At 42.3% G+C, this 25,138-nt stretch overlaps 1 protein-coding gene across 9 annotated transcripts in view; it reads right to left on the bottom strand.

The window, feature by feature from the left end:
- Positions 1–25,138, bottom strand: part of FAM13A (family with sequence similarity 13 member A) — a 397,958-nt gene that overhangs the window by 76,424 nt on the left and 296,396 nt on the right. For 8 of the 9 annotated variants that reach the window (XM_068233233.1, XM_068233239.1, XM_068233222.1 and 5 more), the window contains 4 exons: positions 12,807–12,848; positions 10,318–10,500; positions 2,220–2,403; positions 1,487–1,563 (listed from right to left, as the gene is read on the bottom strand). In XM_068233233.1, the coding sequence (XP_068089334.1) occupies positions 1,487–1,563; positions 2,220–2,403; positions 10,318–10,500; positions 12,807–12,848 (486 nt within the window). The remainder of the gene's footprint in view (positions 1–1,486; positions 1,564–2,219; positions 2,404–10,317; positions 10,501–12,806; positions 12,849–25,138) is intronic. The other variant, XM_068233255.1, reaches the window with a different exon arrangement.

Consider the following 25,138-nt stretch of genomic DNA (forward strand, 5'->3'; position numbering starts at 1 on the left):
TATATATTAATTTATATTGCATTTGTAATGAACGACGCTAACGTCATTTATTTGTTCAGCTACCCTATTATTCAGCCACACAAAACTGAACCCTGACTTCTGAAGAGTCACTACTATTGTTGATAGCTAGATAAAATAGAATGTGTTTAAAGAGAAACTCCAACCAAGAATTGAACTTTATCCCAATCAGTAGCTGATACCCCCTTTTACATGAGAAATAGAATGATTTTCACAAACAGACCATCAGGGGGCGCTGTGTGACTGATTTTGTGCTGAAACCACTCCCACTAGAGGCTCTAAATACCGCGGTACTCCTGGCAACTGTAACAATGTTCACACACAGGAAATGGCTGTTTACAACTGTCTAACAGCCAGAACAGCTAGAAACAGATACATAACATGCCCACAGTAACAATGTCACCATGTAATAAATGTCAGAATGTGAATCTGGGAGAGGAAAGATTTTACAATGGGCAAACACTGACTAAATCATTTATACATAATTATGGTAAAAATGAAGCACTTTTTTTATTACATTATTTTCACTGGAGTTCCTCTTTAACCGTTCTCTATTTGCAGGTCTAGAGTCAGCCAGTCAGAGGGTTCCTCTGCCCCATGGTAACAGAGGTGGTGGCAGTTATACCCTGAAATAGTGTGTAATTTGTGTTACCGTAACTCACAGGCTCCCCTCTAGTCGGTCTGCTGCCAATCTCCCAGCAGTTTCTGCGCATCGATTGCGACCACAAATTGCATGGTCTGGCCATTAGGGGCCCTGTGACACCCTGCTTCTGGTAAATGTAGTAATGAATATTATAAGGAAAATTCCTCTTATTATAGGACTTCCTCCAGAGTTGCAGTACGTTCTGGTAATATATAATTGTCAGGCGGTTTTGATGTAACCTCTGATTAGACGATTTATCATATACTCTGTTTATATCGCTCAAGGCTGCATATAACTGATGGAGGCAGCTATGGTTTGTGGACTGAGTTGCATTGCTGGTTGTAGGGCAGTGAAGAATGTGCTCAGCATCACTAAGTCAGGTGATTGCCTTGAGACCAGCATGCAGCTTAGAGTTAATGGCAGCTTCCATCAGAAAAGCATTTAGTTAGATGACCGATTTCTTATAACATGACTGAAAGTGGAAACAAGACACCAGCTGTGTCATTCTAAGTGAACCAGGAGCTGTATGCTGATGACGGAGAAAGCTGCTACATTTTTCTTGCTACTCTTTAAACCAAATTATTTTTCAATATGCCACTTATATTTATTAAGGGTTAGGTGTTTCACCTCATTTTGGTGTATAAGAACAATAGTGATGGCTGTAATGAAAGCAGAGGTTCTGAACACAGCAGGTAGCACATTCTTTGACATGCCAAGTCCAGTGCTGACTTCTGTGTGGATTTAGCCTTGAATTTTCTGTACACAAAGGAAAATGCATAACATTATGTTCTGCTGTATGCATAACACAAAAGGATCTAGGATTACCTTGGCTCTGATAATACTTCCATGCCTGTGAATTCCTGTCTGTCTACACCTTTAGATGTGACAAAGCCTTCGGAGCTCTGGAATAAATGAAAGAAACAGATTACATAGGAACTGACTGTACTGATGTGATGGAATAAACCACAATTGAAACAGTTTTGCTTGGAAACCTGAACAAATGCAGACAATAACTCTTAGAGAAGCCATTTATATTTACTGATGGCAATGCTTGAAGTGTACCTGAGATGGTAAGATTTGATACTTACCTGGGCTTCCTCCAGCCCCATGAGCACCGATGCGCCCCTCACTGTCCTCCCGAATGCCTCCGTTTGGCCGCAATCACTCCCGGTAATCTGGCTCAGTCGCACTAGTCTGCTCTTCTACGCATGCACATAAGAGCCGACTTGCGCGACTGAGGCAGATTACCGGGAGTGACTGCGGCTGAACGGAGGCACTCAGGAGGAAAGCGAGGGGCGCATCGGTGCTCTTGGGGCTGGAGGAAGCCCTGGGTAAGTATCAAATCTTTTTATTGCGCCATCTCAGGTTTCCTTTAAGAGTATAGGTCATTCGGCTAATCCAATTAGAGGTACTAGTTATCTAAATGCATTCATCAATAAATGTTTTCGCTATCTGACAATGCAAATCAAGCCCACATTGTCAGTCCACATTGGTAGTGTTGTATTACTAGTGAAGGCATTTTATTTCCTGAATCGCCAGAGACTCCTTTATTACTCACCAGTGCGCTCTCCTGATTGTCATTAAGCTCTGACAGCTTGCTGCTTGATTTTTGTCTTTTTGGCTTGCTTCTCTCATCAATGTATCCTGAGCAATTCTCCTGTAGTTTCTCCACTTCTTGCAAAAGTCCACAATCTTCCAGGCTGCCACATCCAGATGGGATGTTCTCCTTGTTAATCATCTCCCTAAAAAAAAATCTTATAATTAAAAAAAACATGCCGAGAATCATGAGAACAATACAGTTTGGCTACAACAAGTATAATCATAAAATACTAAATCCATGAAATTCTTGAACAATGCACACAAAGTGATGCAGTGGTGGAAAAGGAAAAGGCAGAAATACGGAGGACCAGGGAGAACAGACAACATTTCACACCACCATCAGTGCGTTTTCAAGACCATGGTGCTGTATTGTGCCAAAACCATTAGCACACAAGAAAACAGTCACTGTTTAGACAAGTACTGCAGCTGCCTACGAAGCAATGAAGCTGCCACACCCCCAGTGCTGATGTATTGCTTTAAGGAAGGACTCATATAATTGATGCAATCTCAAGATCACCAAAAAATTCCTTATAAAAAAAGCTTTATTGACACATGTACAAAAAGAGTAGAAAATGTATAAAAACATAATTCTTGAATATCAGACAGTGGGTCCTCATAGAGCCAAAAATATGGACAAATTCTTAGTTTGACTTAGAGAATAATTGTAGCTTTATGGGTATATGTCTTTTTCAAGGCAACGACACACGTTAGTTTCGGGCTTTTATAGCAATGAATCTGCCCTTCATCAGGCCAAGATACCCAGCTCTGTATGGCTCAAAAGGACTAAGTAATAACGTACTGGGGGCGCCTGAGCATACCAGGCGTACATAACCTTCCCAACTGCGAAAAAAACGCTGAAGTATGGGAACCCTTCCTTAAACCCTTCCTTAAAGCAATACATTGGTTATGGTGGGCAAGGTGGACTGCCCCTTAAAAAGGACTGTGTTTTGATCCTTCACAATATAAAGGACCTTACCCATTAGTATCTTTTCAACACCCCCAGTGCTGGCCATACACTATACCTTCTGATTGTATAATCCTATCAACATCTATGTGGTATGAGACCAAATAGCTTTAATGTAATTTGGCCATACTATTCAGGAAGACAGTTATAAGTTATACGACATACATTTGAGAACATTGGATAAAACAGTACGTTCACTTTTATAGCGTATGGTATGCACATCACAAATAATTCTGGTCCCATCTAGGCAGATTACTGAAAGAAAAGTGCAGTGAAAAGCAGTGACATTTGAGAGTGATAACACGTTGACATCATGTGATGTAAATATTCTTTTCTCCTTAGCACCTGATAGGCTGTTTGAAACCACAGTGAACCTTTACTACCCATTTACCTGCACCTGTTGGTGCATTCTGTGATCTGGAAGATCAAATCTTCCTGAGTTTGGCCAGCATTACGCAGTAATTAAACTTAGTAGCTTGACCACAAACCTAAACTGACCCGTACAGTAATACTAAGCACTAGGCATTTCTCATTTTGAAAATGAAAAAAGGACTCACCATACACAAGGAACTCACAGAGTCCTAGTATACCATCAATTAAGAAAACAAAGGCTGTGTCAAATGCTCATAAATATGAGGCTGCAGTGTGTCCACTGGGTGCCATTTATGATAACAAAGACCATCAGTTTGCCACAAAATAAAACGGAGGATGAAAACATCACTGGGAGTGACAGAAGGGTACAAAGTGGTTAAAAATCACATGACTAATGGTTGGGTATTTCTGAAATAACTTGCACAGGCACAGTGTTCTCCCCAGAAATTTTTTCCAGCCGGGTGGTATGAAAAAGTAGCCGGGTAGGGATAGACACTCTGGGTGCTACTAGGTGGGGAATCACTCCCCCCCCCCCCCCCCCACACACACACATACATACCCCTTTAAAGTGACATGCTAGGCTCTGTCTTGTGTACAGGAATCCCCTCCTGCTCCCTCACCGCCATTCCAAGCTGCTGTGTTCCTTATCACCGCACCTCCTCGATCATGCTCTTCTGGGTGGGAGCGTTTTGCCCATGCACAGTAGCAATTTTTAGTTACTGTGCAAGTGCAGCACGCTACCGGACACGGGAACATTATGGAGGAGGCGAGTAGCAAGTGGCCACGCATGCAGAGTTCAGAGGGGGCAGCAGAGGAACAAAGCAACCCGGAATGACTGCAAGGAATAAGAACAACTTTAGGGGCTGGAGGAAGCCCCAGGTAAGTAGCTGGCCATTTTCTTCTAATAGTGTCTCTTAAAGTTTTAACTACTCTGCAGCTGATTTGATAATGAAACTAGCAGCTTTTCATATATACATGGGCGGTCCTAGTGAGGAAAAGAAAATTTCTGGGCCATGGCATGATATTGATAAGCAGGCAGCTTATGAATCTTATGAATATCATGCTAGGGCACCAGATATCCCCTCTTACACCACCCATGTATATAGGAAACATGGGAAAAAAATCTTGGTAGTTTCATTTTCAAATTCAGTCAGTCACACGGAATATAGCTGGGTGTATGGTTTTCAAGGGGCCAGGGTGTCACTAATCACTCTGCTGCTGTCTGGCTTTGCCCTGCGAGTCTGTGACCATCTCCTATCTCCCCCTCAATCTGCAGCTCCCTCTCACTTCTGGCATTAGTCAGAGCCTGTGGAACTTAGTCGCAGGGCAGGGTAATAAGGAGGTCAAAGGGTCAAGCATCCCCCCTCCTTCAGCAGCAGCCAGCAAGACACACACAAACACGCAATGGCTGGCAGCTGGATGAATACAGGGAGATGAGGAGGACAGGAGCGTCTGGCTAAACATTGCATTCCACAGAGAGAACTGAGCCACGCATCTTGCATCTTCTCCCTTCCTCTCCGATATTCTGCTCAACGAACTGAGCTGCGTGACGTCACCTGCACTCCCCGCCCCTCCACACAACTGCCGGGAGCTGAGGAGGAGGGCGGAGGCAGCATCCCTGAGTGACAGCAGCTGGCTGCAATGAGACAGCCGCTGCTGCTAACTAATGAGCACACAGAACGCTGATATTATCAGCCGGGCGCTTGGGGGAGATGACCCGGGCGGCCCGCCCTGGTAAAAGGCTCTGGGGAGAACACTGAGGCAGGGACAAGATGACGGGCACTGTCTAGATTCAATGCCACTCTGTATCTTTCAAATAAAGTATAATTCAGCAGTGGCCAGCTGTAACTTGGATTGGGAATTTGTTTAGACTTTAAAGAGAATCTGAGATGCCAATAATATTTATACTTACCTGGGGCTTCCTCCAGCCCTATGAGGTGCATGGGCTCCCTCACCGTCCTCTCCAGCCACTCCACTGCATTCTAATCAGCCCAGGTAATGTGGCTGGTCATGCTGATCTGCGCATGCGTGGCTTGGCTGCTTGCAACCCCGTCGCGCTCCCGGGCACGGAAACCTGTGTGCATAACTGGCCCCTGGTGGAAAAATTACTGGGGCCGATTAGAAGATAACAGAGCGGCCGGAGAGGGAGCCCACCCACCTCATGGGGCTAGAGGAAGCCCCAGGTAAGTATAAATATAGCCATTATCTTCAGCTCGGGTACCCTTTAAAGTCTAAACAAATTCCCACACATGCAGCTAAGTCCCCAGTTAACAAACAGGATAGTGACTGCGACTGTGACTGTCTTAATCTGAATCCGTATGCAAGTCAGAATACTGTTCCACATTTGTTTCCCCCCCCCCCCCCCCCCTTTCCTGACACGGCAGTGTTCTCCCCAGGCTCTTTTAGCCGGGTGCTCCACGTGGGTAGTTTTGGTGAGTACCCGGCTGTCATCAGCTCACCTCCTCTTATGCTGTAAGCAGAGTTGCTCACAGAAGCTTCGGCCCTGCATTCTTTCATCTCGCCCCACCCGGCTACTATTTCATGCCACCCTGCTGGAAAAAATTTCTGGGGAGAACACTGCCATGGTAATCGATAGGTTGTGACAATTAACAGAGGAATTTCTGCTAACTAATCTGATGGATGGGATCGGTCCGAAAAACTGAATCGATTCCATCAATCGGATAAAATTGGTTGGTGGGTATTCGGCCATTAATGATGATACGACTGATTGTTATCCAAAAAGCCATGATTACCTTTCATGGCCCTGCTGGCATTATGAAATAATTTTTTACTGCCCTTTCATTTAAAGGGTAACTGAAAACAAAGGAATATGGAGGCTACCATATTTATTTCCTTTTAAGCAAAACTAGTTGCCTGGCAGCCCTGCTTATCCTCTTCCTCCAATACTTTTAATAATAGACCCTAAAAAAGCATGCAGCACATCAAATGTTTCTGACATTGTCAGATCTGACAAGATTAGCTGCATGCTTGTTTCAGGCGTTATTCAGACACTGCTAAAGCCAAAAAGATCAGTAGGGCTGCCAGGCAACTGGTATTGTTTAAAAGGAAATAAATATGGCAGCCTCCATATCCTTCTCACTTCAGTTGCCCTTAAAGACTTTTATAAAAACACACTGGGCAGAATATAGCATTTTCTCATGTGCATAATAGTGGGATCAGGGGCTGAGTTCAGAGAGTGACCTGCTCAGTCTAATAAATAAAATTGCACTGTATCTCAACCTGAAATGAAACTACAGGATCCAACCTACCCAGATACTCTCAATATATTCCATGCACACGCTCAAAAAAATCCATGTATTGTTAATACTGGGAAATTCACCATCCTCTACATTAAAGTCTTAGTCCAGTCTCCTATTTTTTCAAGTTTTTAGTTCTGGATTTTGATCAGTTAGCACCAGTAAATAATTTCTAGGAAGGTCGTGTGTAGTTATTTTATACGGAGGAAAAATTGATTGGTGTCAAGGACACTGAAGGAAGGAGTACTTTCACACAGTGTCATTATCAACAATGCTGCTGATTCATTCAGGCTATAATACAAACACAAAGCATCACTGTTAAACAGCCCAAGCCATAACAACTTGAATGAGCTAAAGAGAATTAAAAAATGGAATTAAATTGACACGGAAATCACTTCCTAGCCTTGTTTTTTGGCTTTGAGGGACATTACATTTGACCACCTCTGTATAAAGGTAGCCTTACAGCTTGCTGAAAAAGTGTTTACACTAGGGCTGAAAGATAAATCGAATTTAAACCGAAATCGTGATCACCAACATCACAATTTCGGAATCGTCAAAGTAACAATTATCGCGATCACATAAGTTCCACATGGGGAAGTTTGAAGAAATGGCTGCAAACCTCCCCAAAGTCCCGGCGCGTGCAGCCCGCAGCTTTGGACATACCTACCGCTCGAGTCCAACGCTCTCCATCCTCTATCATCGTCTGCCGGCTCTGGTGCTTGGCAAAACTGTGTTACTCTGTCACATGACCTACAGGAAGTATTCCGTGGATTAGAACCGGCAGGAGGCGAAGTGGATAGACGGGCATCGCTGGACTCGTGCTTGAAGCTATGTCCAGAACTGATGCAGCTTCGAGGACAGAGGAGGCACAGAGAGACACAGACAGTGCGGGCACAGAGGGAGACACAGAGAGAAACAGAGCGGGCACAGAGACACAAAGGGGGCAAGAGCGAGACTCAGAGGAGGCATAAAGAGGCAAAGGGGGCACAAATAGATACAGGGGGACAGAGGGGGAACAAAGCTTGATTTGAAGGAAATCAATTTCAGACAGAAATCGCTCAATTCAATTTTTTCCTAAAATCGTTCAGGCCTAGTTTACACCTCCTGAAAGTAATTCATTAAAAATCAACAGTCCCATGAACAACCGCATGCCATTTTTATTCAAACAAGACAAGTAGACTGTCTGCAAAGAGGTAAAGTATTGCTCATTTCCCAAAGCTATTCTAAGATGGACTGGGCATACTTGTTGGTACCACTAGGAAAAAAAAAAATCAAATAATTGGATTAGAGTGATTATTCAGACTGTTTTCTATCATTGGTATTCAATTTGTGCAAAAAATAAATAAATAAATAAATAAAAAAAAAAAGTTCTCCAAGAAAATAAAAAAGAAAATTATAGACAAACGTGCCAAAGGCAATAAGATCACCTCAAATATTATAGAAAAGTTACAAATTTGGAGCAAACCTCTATGGACTTGACCACACGAGTTAAAACAACAAAAAGACAAGCAGAAGAGTAGGGAAAATGGTACACAAAACACCAAAGACAACTTCCAAAGAAATACAAGGTGAACTCCGCCTTAAAGAGACACTGAAGTGTCAGAAAAATCATCTTTTTATTTAAAAAATGTGTTTAACATGCTAGCCCTACCTGAACCGCAGCATCCCCGCGGCTGTAATCTCACTAAATCCCCCCCTAACTCCCCCCTCCCTCTCCCCCACAAAATCCATGACTTTCGTGGTCGTGGATTTTGCTGCTAGAGGAAGCAGAACTATGAGCCGCAGCTCTGCCTCCATTCGCGTCAATCAGCCACCTATCTCCGCCTCTCCCCCGCCCTTCTCAGTGAAGGAAGACTGAGAGGGGCGGGGGAGAGGCGGCGATCCGGGCTGACAGACGCGCTGAGAGGCAGAGCTGTGGCTCATAGCTCTGCCTCTCACGGAAGCGCTACCCGGATTGCCCCCTGGGGAGTTAGGGGGGATTTAGTTAGATTACAGCTGCGGGAATGCGTCGGTTTAGGTAGGGCTAGCATATTAAACATTTTTAAAATAAAAAGATGATTTTCTTGAGACTTCAGAGTCTCTTTAATGGTGAACATACATGGTACAATTTTTCATTTTTTTTCGATTAGATAATTTAGTTCGATTATTCAGTTAGATCGAATATAAAGATTTTTCCATCAGGTCCGATCAGATTTCCGTTCGAATTTCTTGATCGAAAAAAAAAAAAATATTTTCTACTTTCATTCGATTCGATCATTTAGATCTAAAAAACGGGATAATCTAACGTTTTTATTGTACCATGTATGGCCACCATTAGTCTGATTGTTCCTTCTGTCAGCTATTTGAGTGACAGTCGGCTCAATTAAATAGGATCCTGGTGGGCTCTATTGCTGAAAGAGAAATATAACAGCCAGAATGGGAAAAAAAAAAAAACACTGGACAATTCTAAGGAGGGCTTCTATAAGCCATCATTTTAATTCTATTGAACATCTATATCAAGAATATGCAGTCTGAAATAGGAACCCTTCAAGTCTGAGAGGGGTGGAGAAGCTTGCTCCAGATGAGTGGACCAAGATATTGGACAATGGGTGACAATTACATGTCACTTTTAAGTAATTTCAGAGACAACTTAGAGTGCTTTTTTCACAGAGCAGCATCAACAAATTTGTGTAGGTTTGCAGAAGGTTCAGTTAGCCACTAAAGAGAGATTACCCTGAAAATCTCATCTGCACCCCCTCACTGCAGTCATATATCTAACCTTACTTGACTGTATGTGGACACACAGATGTTACTTAGCTCTTCATTAAGTTGTAAAATAAATACAGCAGGAAGTAAATGACTAAAGCAATAGAAGATATAACTGTAGCACACACCATGGACTATGCATATACTTATGCTGTCTAGCTCTACTGCATTGTAGTATACTTCAACTTCAAGAATAAAATAAAGTTGTTGATGGTGGAGGACTCGATATTCAAAACTATTGATCTGTTGCCTTTTGCTGCTGTTTATCAACAACAGAAAAGATTTGGGAAAAATCAGGGAAATAACACCAAGACCAACACCAGCCTTAGTTCTTTAACCACCATATGAATTGCTATAGCATTGTTTATTACATTAACCTCTGACTCCCAGGACACACCATCAGACAGATAATTTTTTTTTATCTTACGATTAGCATAATTTGAAAATGCTGCATCATAAGTAATTGCTTCATTTATCCAAATTAACAGCATTTGGCATCAATGGCGTCTTCATAAAAAAAAAAATTACACTCTGACCACAGGTCTGAGTTTTACAAAATGGTCAATCAGCTTTAACGATCCTACTTGTTCTAGAAAACTGCAAAACCAGTCCCAGTTACTCTAGTTAAATCTTTTATCCGACAACCTATAATCCTTCATTTTGTATGTCAGGTCCACCTTAAGCTTCAGGTGTAAGGCAGATGCCCTGAATTTTCTTACATGTCTCTGGGTTTCTTCCGAATTTCATCTTGTTCTTTCAGATGTCTCCTCCTCTGTCTGGCAGACAGGCTAGTGGAAGGTGAGGATGTTCCAGATTCTGACTCTTCCGAACTCTGACTTCCAGGACCAAGAACATCAAAAAGATGCTGTTCCACAGCGGTCCTGATTGTCCTTTCCAAAAGTCTGTGAAGAGCAGAAAAGCCATTGCAGATAACACTGTACTCAATGAATCTGAGCTTATCATTATGAAGCATGTGGATTCTTTAGCATTCTACTTCTCATTCTCACATTAAGTAGATGGCCCACTACATCTGAAGCAGCTTCATCCAGCATCATATGATTCTCTAGCAGCACTTTATTTGCAGCACAGGTGCAAGAAAGAACACCCAACTTGTAAGTGGCTTCAGCATACAACCAAGAGCTTAGAAGCGCGCATACAATTATTTCATGCCACCTACACAGCATCATGCAGACTAATAAAATGCATGTTACATATAATGTATGTATGAATAGATAAATATAGTTCAACAAATACATTAATTATGGTAAGTCAAGACATTAAGTGTGCGTACAGTAACTGTTCCCTGCAAGGATCGGGACCCAATCCATAGTGGGCCAGTTCCAAACATAAGTATTATCCAAGTCACATGTTCTGTTTTTACGATGACAGGAGGAGGGGCCAAGATGCTGTATACAATGAAGCGGCTTCTGAGTGACATGGTAAGGAGGGGATCAATGTGCTCATTCTTTTCTGCTAACATGCTGGAGGGATGAAGCTATGCACATTCTAGATTCTTGGCAGACACAGCCCTGAGATTGAGCTCCATTTAGCGTTTATACAAGGCTTTACAGACTGCATAGAATACAGTCAGAATGGCAAACTAATAGTACACTCTACAATAAGGCCTTGAAAACACAGTTTTGAGTTCAGGTTGGTATTTATTTTCAACTTGAGCACAAAAGGAGGAAAAAATGTTCATGTACACCTAAAAAATGGCTTCAAGCCACAGGTGACCTGCAATTGATCTATATTCATGGTGTCCATAAACTATGAGACATTCCTTAGCAAATACGTTCTCTATCTAGCAGAATTTGAAAGACTGCCATCGGACAGGACTGTTATTTGATGATTGATCAAGGGTAGGGGCATGGTGGTATCTACCCAGAAAACCTAAGGCCTGTGATACTTCCCCCCCCCCCTCCTTCTAATGCTGCTCTCCTCAGGGCCCTATGTGCAGTGCAGTGCTCTGACAATCAACTCTCCAGCTGGCGCGTTCTCTCCTCTGTGTGGCCATCATCTCCTGATGCCGTAGCGACCTGGCGGTGTATGTGATTGAGTACATGCTGCCTTGTCATTACAGGCACCAGGAGATGACCGCAGCACAGAAAAAAAAAGGAGCGTGCTGGCTGGAAAGGTGACTGCCAAAGCACTTTGCTACACTAATGCTCTGTAAAGTGCCCAAGAAAAGCATTTTCGGGGGGGGGGGGGGGGGATGGACGGACACGGGCAGCGGCGTTAATTTTTAATAGTTTTTTTTCATGATGAACTCTATTGAAAATTGATGTGCAGTGTGTGGCATTGATAGATCCGTCTCAGATCAGATGTGGATCTGAGAGAGATCTTTCTTCTGGGGATGTCAGGAGAAGGTCTGCTAGCAGGCTTTAAAATGACAACTGAAATTGAGAAAAAAAATGTCTACACAACCCCTTAAGTTGGAACCTGATTAAACCTACTTAACATGCCACAAAAGGTAAAAAACAAAACATAACAGCCAATGGTTAAATAAAGTAGCACAGTCATGAATTAAGAGTCTAATATTGACTAGGTCAGATTGTAATGCTGGCCAAACATTCTGTTGCATACAACCTCTGCCACATTTTCCAAGAACAGTGTATCCTATTTAAAGAGATATTCCTATAACCCTGTCTGAATGCAGCAGCCTTGCACTCCTATACTAGAGCAAGGAGGAATGATGATGTGTAAAATACAGTTACCAATCAGAAATCAATTCTCATTAAAGTCTCAATTCATCTGAAACCTTACTGCCAGCTATGGTATACTAGACTTTGTGTGAAATCATTACTCTTCAAACAGTTACTACACAGAGCTCATCCAACTTCAGAAATTTAGGAGCTTAAATGCTCTCTAGGGGAAGGATAGTCTGCTTTGGAATTTTAGCTCTAGGATTTCCAAAGAACTGCTGACAGTAATAATGATAATAAAAAGAACAGTGGGAAAAAAATTAAAATTTTGGAATTTTAGCTCTAGGATTTCCAAAGAACTGCTGACAGTAATAATGATAATAAAAAGAACAGTGGGAAAAAAATGAAATTTTGCACTTTAAAAGTGTTTACTGATGTAATTATATTAGCAACTGAAGAACATTCACTTTTCTTCAGCTGTTGCACCAAACACCACTTCATTCGTTGCCAATCACTTCCATTCTCTACTTCCTTTCTGAAGACAGACAGAGTGCTTAGTCACTTACTCTCTACCAGCTGGGACGGTGCTGACTTGGGCCACGTGACCACTGTAGAAAAAACAGAACAACAAGTTGCATTAAGTGACACTGTTCTGTCAAACTCAGCTGCTGAAGAGGAAACAGCCGTGGAGCAAAGCCGGCTACTCTAACAGGAGGCTTGCCTCATCTCCAAAAGTGGATTAAAAAGGTGATCCTCTGTCAAGATCTAGTCCACTACAAACATGCATCAAGCAAGATAATTTATATACTTATGTTCTCATAATAAGTTTGTAAACTGAAGTTTACTATATCGAGATTCAGCATGCATGGTATATTCATACAGACGCATGGTCAGGACCTGGAGACAGCGTATACTACTATAGCCAGAGAGTTACTATAATGACACTCTATTGTATACATGAAATTCATTTTTAATAACAATCCCTGAGCTATAAAAATGGGGATGTGTGAGAAAGGTTAAGAAATCAAATGGTTGCAGACAGAAATAATGAATGAGATTTTACGGTAATTCATTATAAATGGATTGGTTGTACAGAAAAATCTATTTTTTTATGGGGGGGGGTTTATTGCCGAGCAAGAGATATGATCGACATTTTTATCAAAACCAATCAGTTGGGAATGGCTGACTTTTCACATCAATTTCTATGAAAATTTAAAGGTGTTGGCTACTTTCTTGATTTTTAGACCCAAGCTAATTTTTCCAGAGCTGTCAATCTTTTTTTTCATAACTCGAGCAAAATTAAAGAAGTGTGATATATTGGTCAGATTTTCAAATGATACAATTAATCAGAGAAATTAACATTCTCAAATTGAAATATAAAAATGATATTGTGTGTAGCCACCTTGAGAGGGGGCATGGTCTCAACCTGGGCACTACACACATGGAATTTGTACGTTCTCAGGTTTGCCTCATTTCAGTGTATTCTGTACAATGGGAAGCGCTATATACAACAGACAGTGTGAAAATAGCCCAAGAAGTCTTCTGTAATATGTCAGCATGACCACCAGAACTAATCGGGTTGTTTTTGCTATGTATCAGAAACAGTTATAGAGGCCCCGTCCAGCTACCCTAGAAACCGAATCAGAAAAAAGGACATACACAAAATGTACCACCAGTGTGGTACCTCTAATAAGCGATACATGAATACAATTTATTCTACACACGTGCATAGGGCATCTTTATGTACAAGAAATTACAACATTTAATTACAAGATGAGCAAGGCACGGGTGGGTCCCTTTAAGTCATCAAGTGTTAACATTCATGTGCTGTAATGTAAACAAATACCACAAGAACACAGAGCATAGTTCCTCATACTCCCGAAGGAAAGAACAAGAGCTCTTGCTTCCTCTGGGAGAATGTCACAGGGTTTCACCACTACTATTTGGTTTAGCAAAAACATCCCACAGAGACAGATCATTATTCTATTCTAAAGCAATGAACAAACCTGTACATGACTGTATATTGGCCACTTCATGTGAATTATTTCTCAGACTTACCACTCTCTGAGCCTACACCAGCAGTCAATGCAGAGTGAAAAGCAATTCTATGACTACAGGACTGTATTCCTTCAACACTTCTTGCAGTTAATTATTAACTGTAGAGGTAACAAGGCAATGAGGGTAACACAGTAAGCAGCAGTGAAGATAAACAAGCTGAGAAAATGCTGGTCTCTGACTTACGTAAATCATAATTTATGTATTTTTACTTTATCAGTATATGGGGCCAAGGATCATAGTTTTTGTTTGGTAAGCCATAAAGCAGCGAAGCAAACCTTTCTTTCGTTTTTCCTTACACTTGGGTTACACATCTTCTATGCCAACCTCAAAAGTACCAAGTTACACATCCACACAAATTTTGGGTGGGAAATATGAATATTAATTGTATATGTAATTAATCCAATACCAACCATTTACAGGGTAGAATGCAAGAAGAGATTTATTTTCCTTATATGGGCAACAACATGTAATATAAATAATATCCTTAATGCAGCAAAAGTGTTTTATCCCAAGTTTTGAAATATGGTTGGCTGGCACCCACACAGGTCACAGCTTCAGTATCTGGTGAGCACCAAAGATTATCTTGGGAGACTATCTAAATTTATTTGCACCTCAACAGCTTGCCAGAAAGATTTTAGACAGGGTTAGCAATAATCTCGGTTATCCGGCACTGGCGGGGATTGGCTGATGCCGGATAAGCACGCTTTCTAATTGCTTTAGAATCAATGTTAAAAATAGGTGTAACTATTACAGTACTATAGCCCACTCTATATAAATACTATGAAATTGGCCCTAGACTATGATACATACACTACATACACAGACATAAGACTATGGTAGGGATTAGATTGTGAGCATCTCTGAGGGACAGTTAACCTCCTGAGCATTACGGACGAGCTCAGCTCGTCCAGTAACGCCGCAGTGCACCGCTCAGGCCCTGGTGGGCCGATTTGCACAATTTTTTTTCAAACACGCAGCTAGCACTTTGCTGCGCTCACCGCCTATTGGGATTTCCTGTTGGGTATTTGCGCCGGCGGCGATCGGATGGGCGGGTGGGAAAGCAAAGGGGGGGGGGGGGGAGCATGTAGCTAGCGCTAGGCTAGCTACATGTTAAAAAAAAAATAGCTTCAAAAAACACTCCTGCGGCCGTGCGCCAAAAAAAATCAGATGCCAGGGAGGTTAAGCGAGAAGACAATATACTCTTCACAGCGCTGCGTAAGATGTTGGCGCTATATAAATACTAAATAATAATAATAATAACTATTAAATGTTAAAATACAGTAATTGCCAGTATATTAACCATGTGAGAGCCATGGAACCCAGTCTAAGCACAGCAGAGCCTACAAACCCCCAAAGTTGGCCATCGTTTAGAGTACTGCCAGCGATTTGTGCTGATTGGCTGAGACTGCTGGTTAGTTGGGTTCCAGATAACTGGGAGTCTACTATATGTGAAATGAAAGCTATCCATCAATACCTAGGCCAGCAAAAAAAAAACACCAGGAGCAGCACTTGGCAATTTACAAATGTAGGAAGCATGAAGACCAACTGACTCAATAACATTCATTAGGCTCTGCCACTATTGTGTGCAACAAAAAAAACAAAAAAAAAAAATCAAAAAAAAAAATCAGGTACATAGGACACCAAAAACCTGGATTAAGCTGTTGTCTTCATCACCATTCTTTTTTATGATCCACTGCAAAGAGTTATGAAACATCCAATTGCTTACTTGCAAAATGTGTCCGAACACAGGCACATCATACACAGGCAATTTTGCAATGTGAAGCATGTTGCTCCTCTGTTCATTTGCATTGTACGGTCTCTTACAAAAGCCCAGAGAACAGTGTGTACCTTCAAGATGGTTTATATTGTAGTATTATGCGCAGAAATTCTTCATGCACTGTTAAGCATTGTACAAGGTTAGGGTGAAACTGTCAGGATTGAAGAAATAATGCTGCACATACTTCCTAAAAACACTAGGTAGGTTTCTGAGTGTGTGAAGGGTTAACATGGATATGTTCCGAACACTTAAGTGCAGTCTAAGCAGTGAGAAATTACAAACGTTTTTCAGGAATATTTTTTTTAGCAGTGAAATAGAATGACACGCTATATTTCATACATGTGACAAGATTTTTTTATGAGTGTAAAGTCATTACAATTATGACCAGTGGGTGTGGATTATTTTTATCACTACCACCACATGTGGTTTAAGCAACCTTTCATTTTTTTTATTTTTTTATAAAGCTTGGAATGGAATTTTACCTGGATGGTAATAAAAAACAGGAAAATCGATAAGAGTATGCACCATTAATCAAACAAATTCAAGGGATACAAGTCTCCAAACCTACTCCAATAAGGGCGTTTCTACAGATATCCAATAAGCAGTTCCAGACATTTTCTGAAAGCCCATTACAAGGGCTTACCAAGTCTGAAGCTAGCCATACTGGAGGTGGATAACAACCTAATCCAGTAAGCAACTACTACCTAAATGGAGGTTGATCAGGAAATTGCAATCAATTTATCACCTTGCACCACTCAGCTTCAAATAGAACTAAGCAGAAACCTAATCAAGTATTGGGCATACTATTGCCACACTAGCTTTGTTCTAAGTATTCAAATCTGTCAGAAGACTGATCAAGTATATGGCCACCTTTAGAAGACTTAAGCTGGTTACACACACACATCAATGTTTACTAGCAGATTTGACCACTCTGACTTGGCAGCCCTGCTGATTTCTGCCTCTAATACTTTAAGAGCTAGTTTCCATATGCAACGCAGTTGGCCGTGCATCTGCGCGGCTCTGCAATGCATGACGCCCATAGGTCTCATGAATGAATGAGCTGCGCAATCGCACAAAAATGTGAGCAGCCATGTGCTGCCAATCAGTGGTGAATCGCAAGCGCATGTATGGAAACATCAGACAGTGCAGTCTACGCATTCTCGGATGTCCCTGCAGGCGCGTTTCCATAAAGGCAGCTAAAAGCGCACATATGGAAACGAGCCCTTAGCCATAGACCCCAAGAAAACATGCAGATCAAATGTTTCTGACAAGATTAGCTGCATGTACCGTACTGTAAGTAGGACAGACAGGATCTAAAATGACTAATATACGGTAAATAATTTAGAATGGGCTCACCAAGGTTACTCTATACACTGCCATTCAGAAAGTTAAATATTTTCCAAACAACCGCTTGTGCCATTACATCTAATTAAACTAATTACAATGTTTCAGCTCCTTTGTGATTAATAAGTTACCATAAGCAGTTAATATATGTCACTGTGTGGAGAAATCTTTCCATTGGCCAGGATACCGCTTCCATAACCCGAGGCCACAAGAGATGCATTTTTCTTTCATCCTTTTGAGTTGAGATCAATTAAATCTGATGAAAGTTGTCCGGTGCTAATTGAGCTTCCGCTGGTAAGGCATGCATACACACATCCAATTTTACCCCTTCCATATACTATGAGGAGCAACAGATTTTTATGTCCACCCCTCGCATCACTTGTTCACTCGCCAGGCTCCAGGACTTTTCCAGAGCAGCCTCTACTCTATGGAACTCCCCCTCCCCATCAGGCTTGCTCCACCTTCAAACGTATTCAAGCTTTAAAGCAGGCCGTAACTAGTTAACCACTAAGGGGACCAGAGTAATTTTAACCTTTCAGCACTCCTTTTTATTCACCAATAACTTTATCACTACTTCTCACTACAAAATTATATAACTTGTTAATTCCGCCACAAATTAGGCTTTCTTTGGGTGGTACATATTGCTAAGAATTATTGTATTCTAAATGCATTTTAACAGGAATAATACGAAAAGAAAAATGAAAAAATTCTTTATGTCTCAGTTTCAGCCATTATAATTTTAAAATAATGCTTGCTACCATAATTAAATCACGTAAATTTTATCTGCCCATTTTTCCCGGTTATTAAAATGTTTAAAATATTTCCCTAGTACAATGTATGGCACCAATATTTTATTTGGAAATACAGGTGCATTTTTTACATTTTGCGTCGTTCACTTATTACAAGCCCTTACTTGCAAAAATAACAGTACTATACCCTCTTGACATACACATTAAAAAAAAAAACCCTTTAGTCCCTAAGGTAACTAAGGCTAATTTATATATTTTATTTATATTTTTTTGAATGTCACTTATTTTATTAAAGTGTTTTATTTTGGTAACTATGGGAGGGGAGGTAAGGCATTAATTTATGGTGTATTATATGTATTTTTTATTTATTTAATTATGTAGGTGTAATTTTACCATCTGGCCACTAGATGTCCCCCACCCATTTTATTCCGATGTACTTTATACTGCATACACGTTACAGGAAGTGACGCGTGTATGCTCTACTTTGACTTTTGTAAATGAACACAAGCATCTCATTGATGCCGGTAATCATTGATCACAGGCACTTAAGATTGGTGAATGGGAACGGTGTTCCTATTCACCGATCTGTGCACTAACAGGCAGCAACGGGAGTGAGTGGGAGCGGGCACAGCGGCAGTAGACGAATATCTACATCCCTGGGACTTCAGATTAAGCCTTGCAGGGCGTAGATATAATGCACCCTGTGTGGTAGTTAAATATCCATCTGTTCACCATTGTTTACATGCCATCTTCATAGCTTCAACCCCCTCCCTTGGAATTATACTCCATCCCCCTCATCTGTCCCTCTTCCCATCCCTTAGATTGTACGCCCTATTAGGCAGGGCCCTCCTCCACATGTGCTCTTCTCTGCCACAATATGGACTTTTACATGACTCATCTGCTAGATTTATCCCTATATTGTTCAATCACTACTTTGTGTACCATTGTTGAATATCCCTGTGTAACATTGTTTCATGTTTTAATAATAATAATAATAATAATAATAATAATTTTTGTCCTATCATTTTCATTACTGGCACAGGTAATTTTAAGAACACTCCCCTGGGGACCATGTCAGCAATATCTACACTTACCTAAAGGATTATAAAGGCTCGTACACACGTCGGATTTTTGCAAACGACCAGTCGTTTGGACATTTGAACGTCCGGTTGTTTGGACGTCAAATCAGGCGTGTGTACGGTCGGTTGTTCAGCTGATAACACTGGATTTGAACGATCTGCTAAGCGGATCGTTGAAATCCAGTCTTACCAGCTGAACGACTAACCGTACACATGCCCGATTTGATGTCCAAACGACCGGACGTTCAAATGTCCGGTCGTTTGCAAAAATCCGACGTGTATGTACCTTAAAGGGACACTTAAGTCAAACAAAAAAAATGAGTTTTACTCACCTAGGGCTTCCAATAGCCCCCTGCAGCTGTCCGGTACCCTCGCCGTCTCCCTCCGATCCTCCTGGCCCCGCCGGCGGCCACTTCCTGTTTCGGTGACAGGAGCTGACAGGCTGGGGACGCGAGTGATTCTTCGCGTTCCCAGACACATTAGCACACTCTATGCTGCTATATGATATATGCTATAGCAGCATAGATGGCGCTATTGTGGCCAGGAACGCGAAGAATCACTCGCGTCCCCAGCCTGTCAGCTCCTGTCACCGAAACAGGAAGTGGCTGCCGGCGGGGCCAGGAGGATCGGAGGGAGACGGCGAGGCGAACGGACAGCTCCAGGGGGCTATTGAAAGCCCCAGGTGAGTAAAACTCATTTTTTTTTTGTTTGACTTAAGTGTCCCTTTAAGGAACACCTGTTCAATTTCTCATTAAAGCAGCTATCTAATCAACCAATCACATAGCAGTTGCTTCAATGCATATAGGGGTTTGGTCCTGGTCAAGACAATCTCCTGAACTCCAAACTAAATGTCAAAATGGGAAAGAAAGGTGATTTAAAGCGGAACTGCAATATAGAATAAAAAAAATAAAACAAACATACCAGTAGGTTCTAAATTATAAACTCAATATGTCTGTATGATGAGCGCCGCTCCCTGTTGCTGCAATCACTGTATTTATTTTTTATTAATTTCCTGGATTCAGGCAAGATGGCCGCAGTGCCTGATCACTTCCGGGTTACTGCTAGTCATTGGTATGTTTTTTTTTTTGTGGTAGCGTGCACGAGAGGATTCCAGCACTGCACATGAGTAACTTGTCCTCTCGTGCACTCTCAATCAAGAGCCGGCAGATGCCATTGCAAGTACACTTGTACTGCTTGTAATAACCTCCCTAGCAGTAAGAAGGAACCTGGCTCGTCCAGCTAACAGTTGCTGAAAGTGGTATGTAGCTGCTGATACACCCCCCCCCCCCTCACTGTGCATCCCTTCCTTCTCCTGATCCCCAGCTTTAGGCTGTACATCCCCCCCCCCCTCCCTCCACTGTGCATTCTTTCCTCCTCCCGATCTCCCAGCGTTAGCCTGTAAATCCCCCCTCCCTCCACTGTGCATTCCTTCCTTCTGATCTTCCAGCGTTAGGCTGTAAACCCCCCCTCCCTCCACTGATCTTCCCCCCATTGCAGGCAGTGTCCCTGGCAGCGCGGTGAATAGGGCAGGGGGCGTTTGACTCACTGAGGCTCAGCGATCACTGAGTATTCTTCTCCCCATGCAGCTCTGGACTACTGAATACAGTACACGCGGCTGATGACGTCATGGCTGGAAAGAGCCTCGGGGAGTAAAACACCCCCTGCCCTATTCACAGCGCTGCAAGGGACACTGCCTGCAAGGGGGGGGGGGGGAGAGATCAGTGGAGGGGGGAGGGGGGTTTACAGCCTAACGCTGGGAGATCAGGAGGAAGAAATGCACAGTGGAGGGAGGGGGGGATTTACAGCCTAACGCTGGGAGATCAGGAGGAAGGAATGCACAGTATTGTTGTGTGTGTTTTCTGCCTTCATGGCCATTCAGCTTTTCACTTGTGCAAACACACTATCAATGTGCCCGCTGTCCGGCTGCCCTCTCCTCCATTCTAGTTACACAAGCAGCCAGTAGCTCTGTTACAACTTATATGAAAGCATGAGGCAGCCAGACCTGATCTGTCCTCAGCCACCCACTATTCTCTGATGCGGGGCGGCTGCTGACAGGTCGGGTCTGGCTGCCTCATGTCTTCATATTGTAACATCGCTGCGCTGAAGGAAGGAGCGTGGAGTGGAACTGGTGGGGCGGAGAAAGGGCGGGGACCTGGCCTGAGGGGAAGTAAAACATTCTGCAGGGAGAGGAACACTGGCTCTTCTGCCTGATTTTAGCATCGACTTATAAGTCGATGCTGTTTACCGGCAGAATCACGGGATGGAGACAACACAGAAAGAGATACATAGGACGCACAGAGGTATGTGATCATTAAAGGTACATACCCATATTATCATATTGTATTAAAAAAAGATCCTTCAGTTCCGCTTTAAGCAATTTTGAGTGTGGCATGGTTGTTGGTGCCAAACGAGCCGGTCTGAGTATTTCACAATCTGCTCAGTAACTGGGATTTTCACGCACAACCATTTCTAGGGTTTACAAAGAATGGTATGAAAAGGGAAAACATCCAGTATGTGGCAGTCCTGTTGGCAAAAATGCCTTGTTGATGCTAGAGGTCAGAGGAGAATAGGCCGATTGATTCAAGCTGATAGAAAAGCAACGTTGACTGAAAACCACTCGTTACAACCGAGGTATGCAGCAAAGCATTTGTGAAGCCCCGACATGCACAACCTTGAGGCGGATGGGCAACAACAGCAGTAGACCCCACCGGGTACCACTCATTTCCACAACAAATAGGAAAAAGAGGCTACAATTTGCACGAGCTCACCAAAATTGGACAGTTGAAGACTGGAAAAATGTTGCCTGGTCTGACGAGTCAGAATTTGGCGTAAATAGAGAACATGGATACATCATGCCTTTTTACCCCAGTGCAGGCTGGTGGTGTAATGGTGTGGGGGATGTTTTCTTGGCATACTTTAGGCCCCTTAGTGCCAATTGGGCATCATTTAAATGCCACAGGCTACCTGAGCATTGTTTCTGACTATGTCCATGCCTTCATGATCACCATGTACCCATCATCTGATGGCTACTTCCAGCAGGATAACGCACCATGTCACAAAGCGCAAATCATTTCAAAGTGGTTTCTTGAACATGACAATGAGTTCACTGCACTAAAATGGCCCCCACAGTCACCAGATCTTAACCCAATAGAGCATCTTTGGGATGTGATGGAACGGGAAGCTTCTTGCCCAGGATGTGCATCCCACAAATCTCCATCAACTGCAAGATGCTATCCTATCAATATGGGCCAACATTTCTAAAGAATGCTTTCAGCACCTTGTTGAATCAATGCCACATAGAATTAAGGCAGTTCTGAAGGCAAAAGGGGGTCAAACACCGTATTAGTATGGTGTTCCTAATAATCATTTAGGTGAGCGTATGTTTTTGGTGGAGATGGTTTGAATCAATACAATCATAAATGTTTGAAAAAATTAAGTCGTGTAGTATTTCTGTTAAAATCTAAATAAAAAAACAAACTGTTTGGCTGTAAATTTTAGCATGCAAAAGAAGTTTCAGTGTTGTCAGCTCGAGCCCCCCCCCACCAATCTGGACAAACCTAGGATTGCACAGTCTGGCATCTTTGAAATGCAACATCTGGAGTAATGACATTTACACAAGTCAGTGAACCAGATTCTTGTCTTATGCAACTGCTTAGCCTCTTTCTTTTCATGGTGACCACATCCTGTGTGAGTCTGGACTGCTTGATATATATATTGACACACATCCTGGGGTGTCCCTTTTCATTCATTATCTGCACTTGCCTATTTATTAATGCATGGTATCACCACTTTTCCTCTTCATGTGACCCATATTCATAGGAACTCTCAAAGTCCTGGCACAGATGTCATGCTGGGCTGTCAATGAATTCTAGAGGCAGGCTACTTTGTCACTGCAGCAGCAAGCCCTCTTCTGTCGCTTCTGAGAGGTTATGCTGCACTAACACCCCTAACTCCCTCATTTTTCCACAGGTGGAGAGGTGGTTTTACAGCGGCTGACTTCCCCTTTGTATACCATTTGCTGGGGTCGTAGCTATGGATGACATGTCAGTGGTGCAATACTGGACTGACATGGGGTGTTTTAGAACGGTACATTGGTCATGGACAGTGTGACCAAAGCTGAAGGGGCTCTGAGGATTGTGGCTGTTCACTCAGTGGCAAGCATGTATGACTCTAGATAATGGAGAACCACCAAAGAAGTGTATGTGTGAAAAATTGTATAAAGTGGGGAAAATTGGGGGGAGGTGTTTCCATGTACTTGGAATAGAAATTGGAATTGGGTTTTAAAGGGAACTCGAGGTGAGAGGGATATGGAGGCTGATATTTCTTTTTAAACAAAGCTAATTGCCAGGCTGCTGATCTTCTAAAACGAATTCTTTTAGCTATAGACCTTGAACAAGCATGCTAATCAAATGTCTATGACAAATCTGACAAGTTTAGCTGCATGCCTGTTTCAGGTGTGTGATTTAGACCCAAACGACCAGAAAGATCAGCAGGACTGCCAGGCAACTGGTATTGTTTAAAAGAAAATAATTATGGCAGCGTCCATAGGTCTCACATCTCATGTTCCTTTTAAATACAATGGCTAATATGGTTCACTCTCCACTTGTACTTATCATACAAGCCAAGGTGAAACCTTGAGAGCCACCCATGACATTTTTTTCCCTAAGAGAATATATGGTTTACCATACCTTATAAAAGTGATTCCGACCACATACAGCATGCATGTGTCGTCACAAGTACGTACTTCAGACAAGCATTTAAGAAAATGCATTTATATACAGCTGTAAACAATATTGTTTTACCATGTTGAATGTTCCTTGAAGAACACCTTTAATGTCAGGTTCTTACACCAGAACATGTCAGCTTTAAATTCACACCCTTTCATTATCAGTTAGACATGTCAGATGTTCCATATAGCACATATCCAATTTCCAACACAGATGTGTCAAACCTCTCATTTACACTTTGTTGTAGTCAGTCAAAGCATGGTGTGCGCGTGTACACACACACACACACACACACACACACACACACACACACACACACACACACACACACACACACACACACACACACACACACACACACACACACACACACACACACACACACTTTCCATCCTCAAGGCCACTGAAAGGTTAAACCACACATGCAACTTTAATACTGTGACACCAAGCACAATAACCTCTTGTTCTCAGTCACATCAGCAGCAACAAGAGATTATAATCGCCACAGTCACATAACTAAACCGAACCAAGCTTATAAACGCAATAAGGCCCAAATGCATTAAAAATATATAAGCCTTTAACATTAATTTCAAGAGTTTCCTTTCTCTTTTTTTTTAGAACATGCAAAAAGAAATGGATCTTTAAAGAGACTCTGTAACAAAAATGTTAGCAGTGTTTCTCCTATCCTACAAGTTCCTAAGGCTGTTCCATTGTGCTCTGGCTTACTGCAGCACTTTCTACTTGCACCATCTCTGTAATAAATCAACTTATCTTTCCCCTGTCGGGTTTGTCAGCTGTGTCTGGAAGGCTGCCAACTCTTCAGTAATGTGAACAAGTTAACTCCTTCCAAGCCCCTCCAGTGCTCCTGTGATGATTATTCCTCACAGACAATGTCCCTGCTCTCACTGTCAGCTTGTCTGCTATCTGTGAGGTTAGTAAACACAGACTGATAAACTGAACAAAGAATAGCTGGCTGAGGAGGAAGCTGCCTGTCAGGCTGACATGAGTGCAGAGCCGAGACTCCAGGCTCTAAAGACACAGCTTGTCATGCTTCATTGACACAGAGCTCTTTCACAACTTGCACATAACCTCTGGAGACTGAATTCAATGCGCAACTCACTGAATTCTCTGTGTACTCACTGTGTATTAACGGAGTTCACTGCT

The sequence above is a fragment of the Hyperolius riggenbachi genome, chromosome 1 (assembly GCF_040937935.1).
Source record: "Hyperolius riggenbachi isolate aHypRig1 chromosome 1, aHypRig1.pri, whole genome shotgun sequence".
NCBI lineage: Eukaryota > Metazoa > Chordata > Amphibia > Anura > Hyperoliidae > Hyperolius > Hyperolius riggenbachi.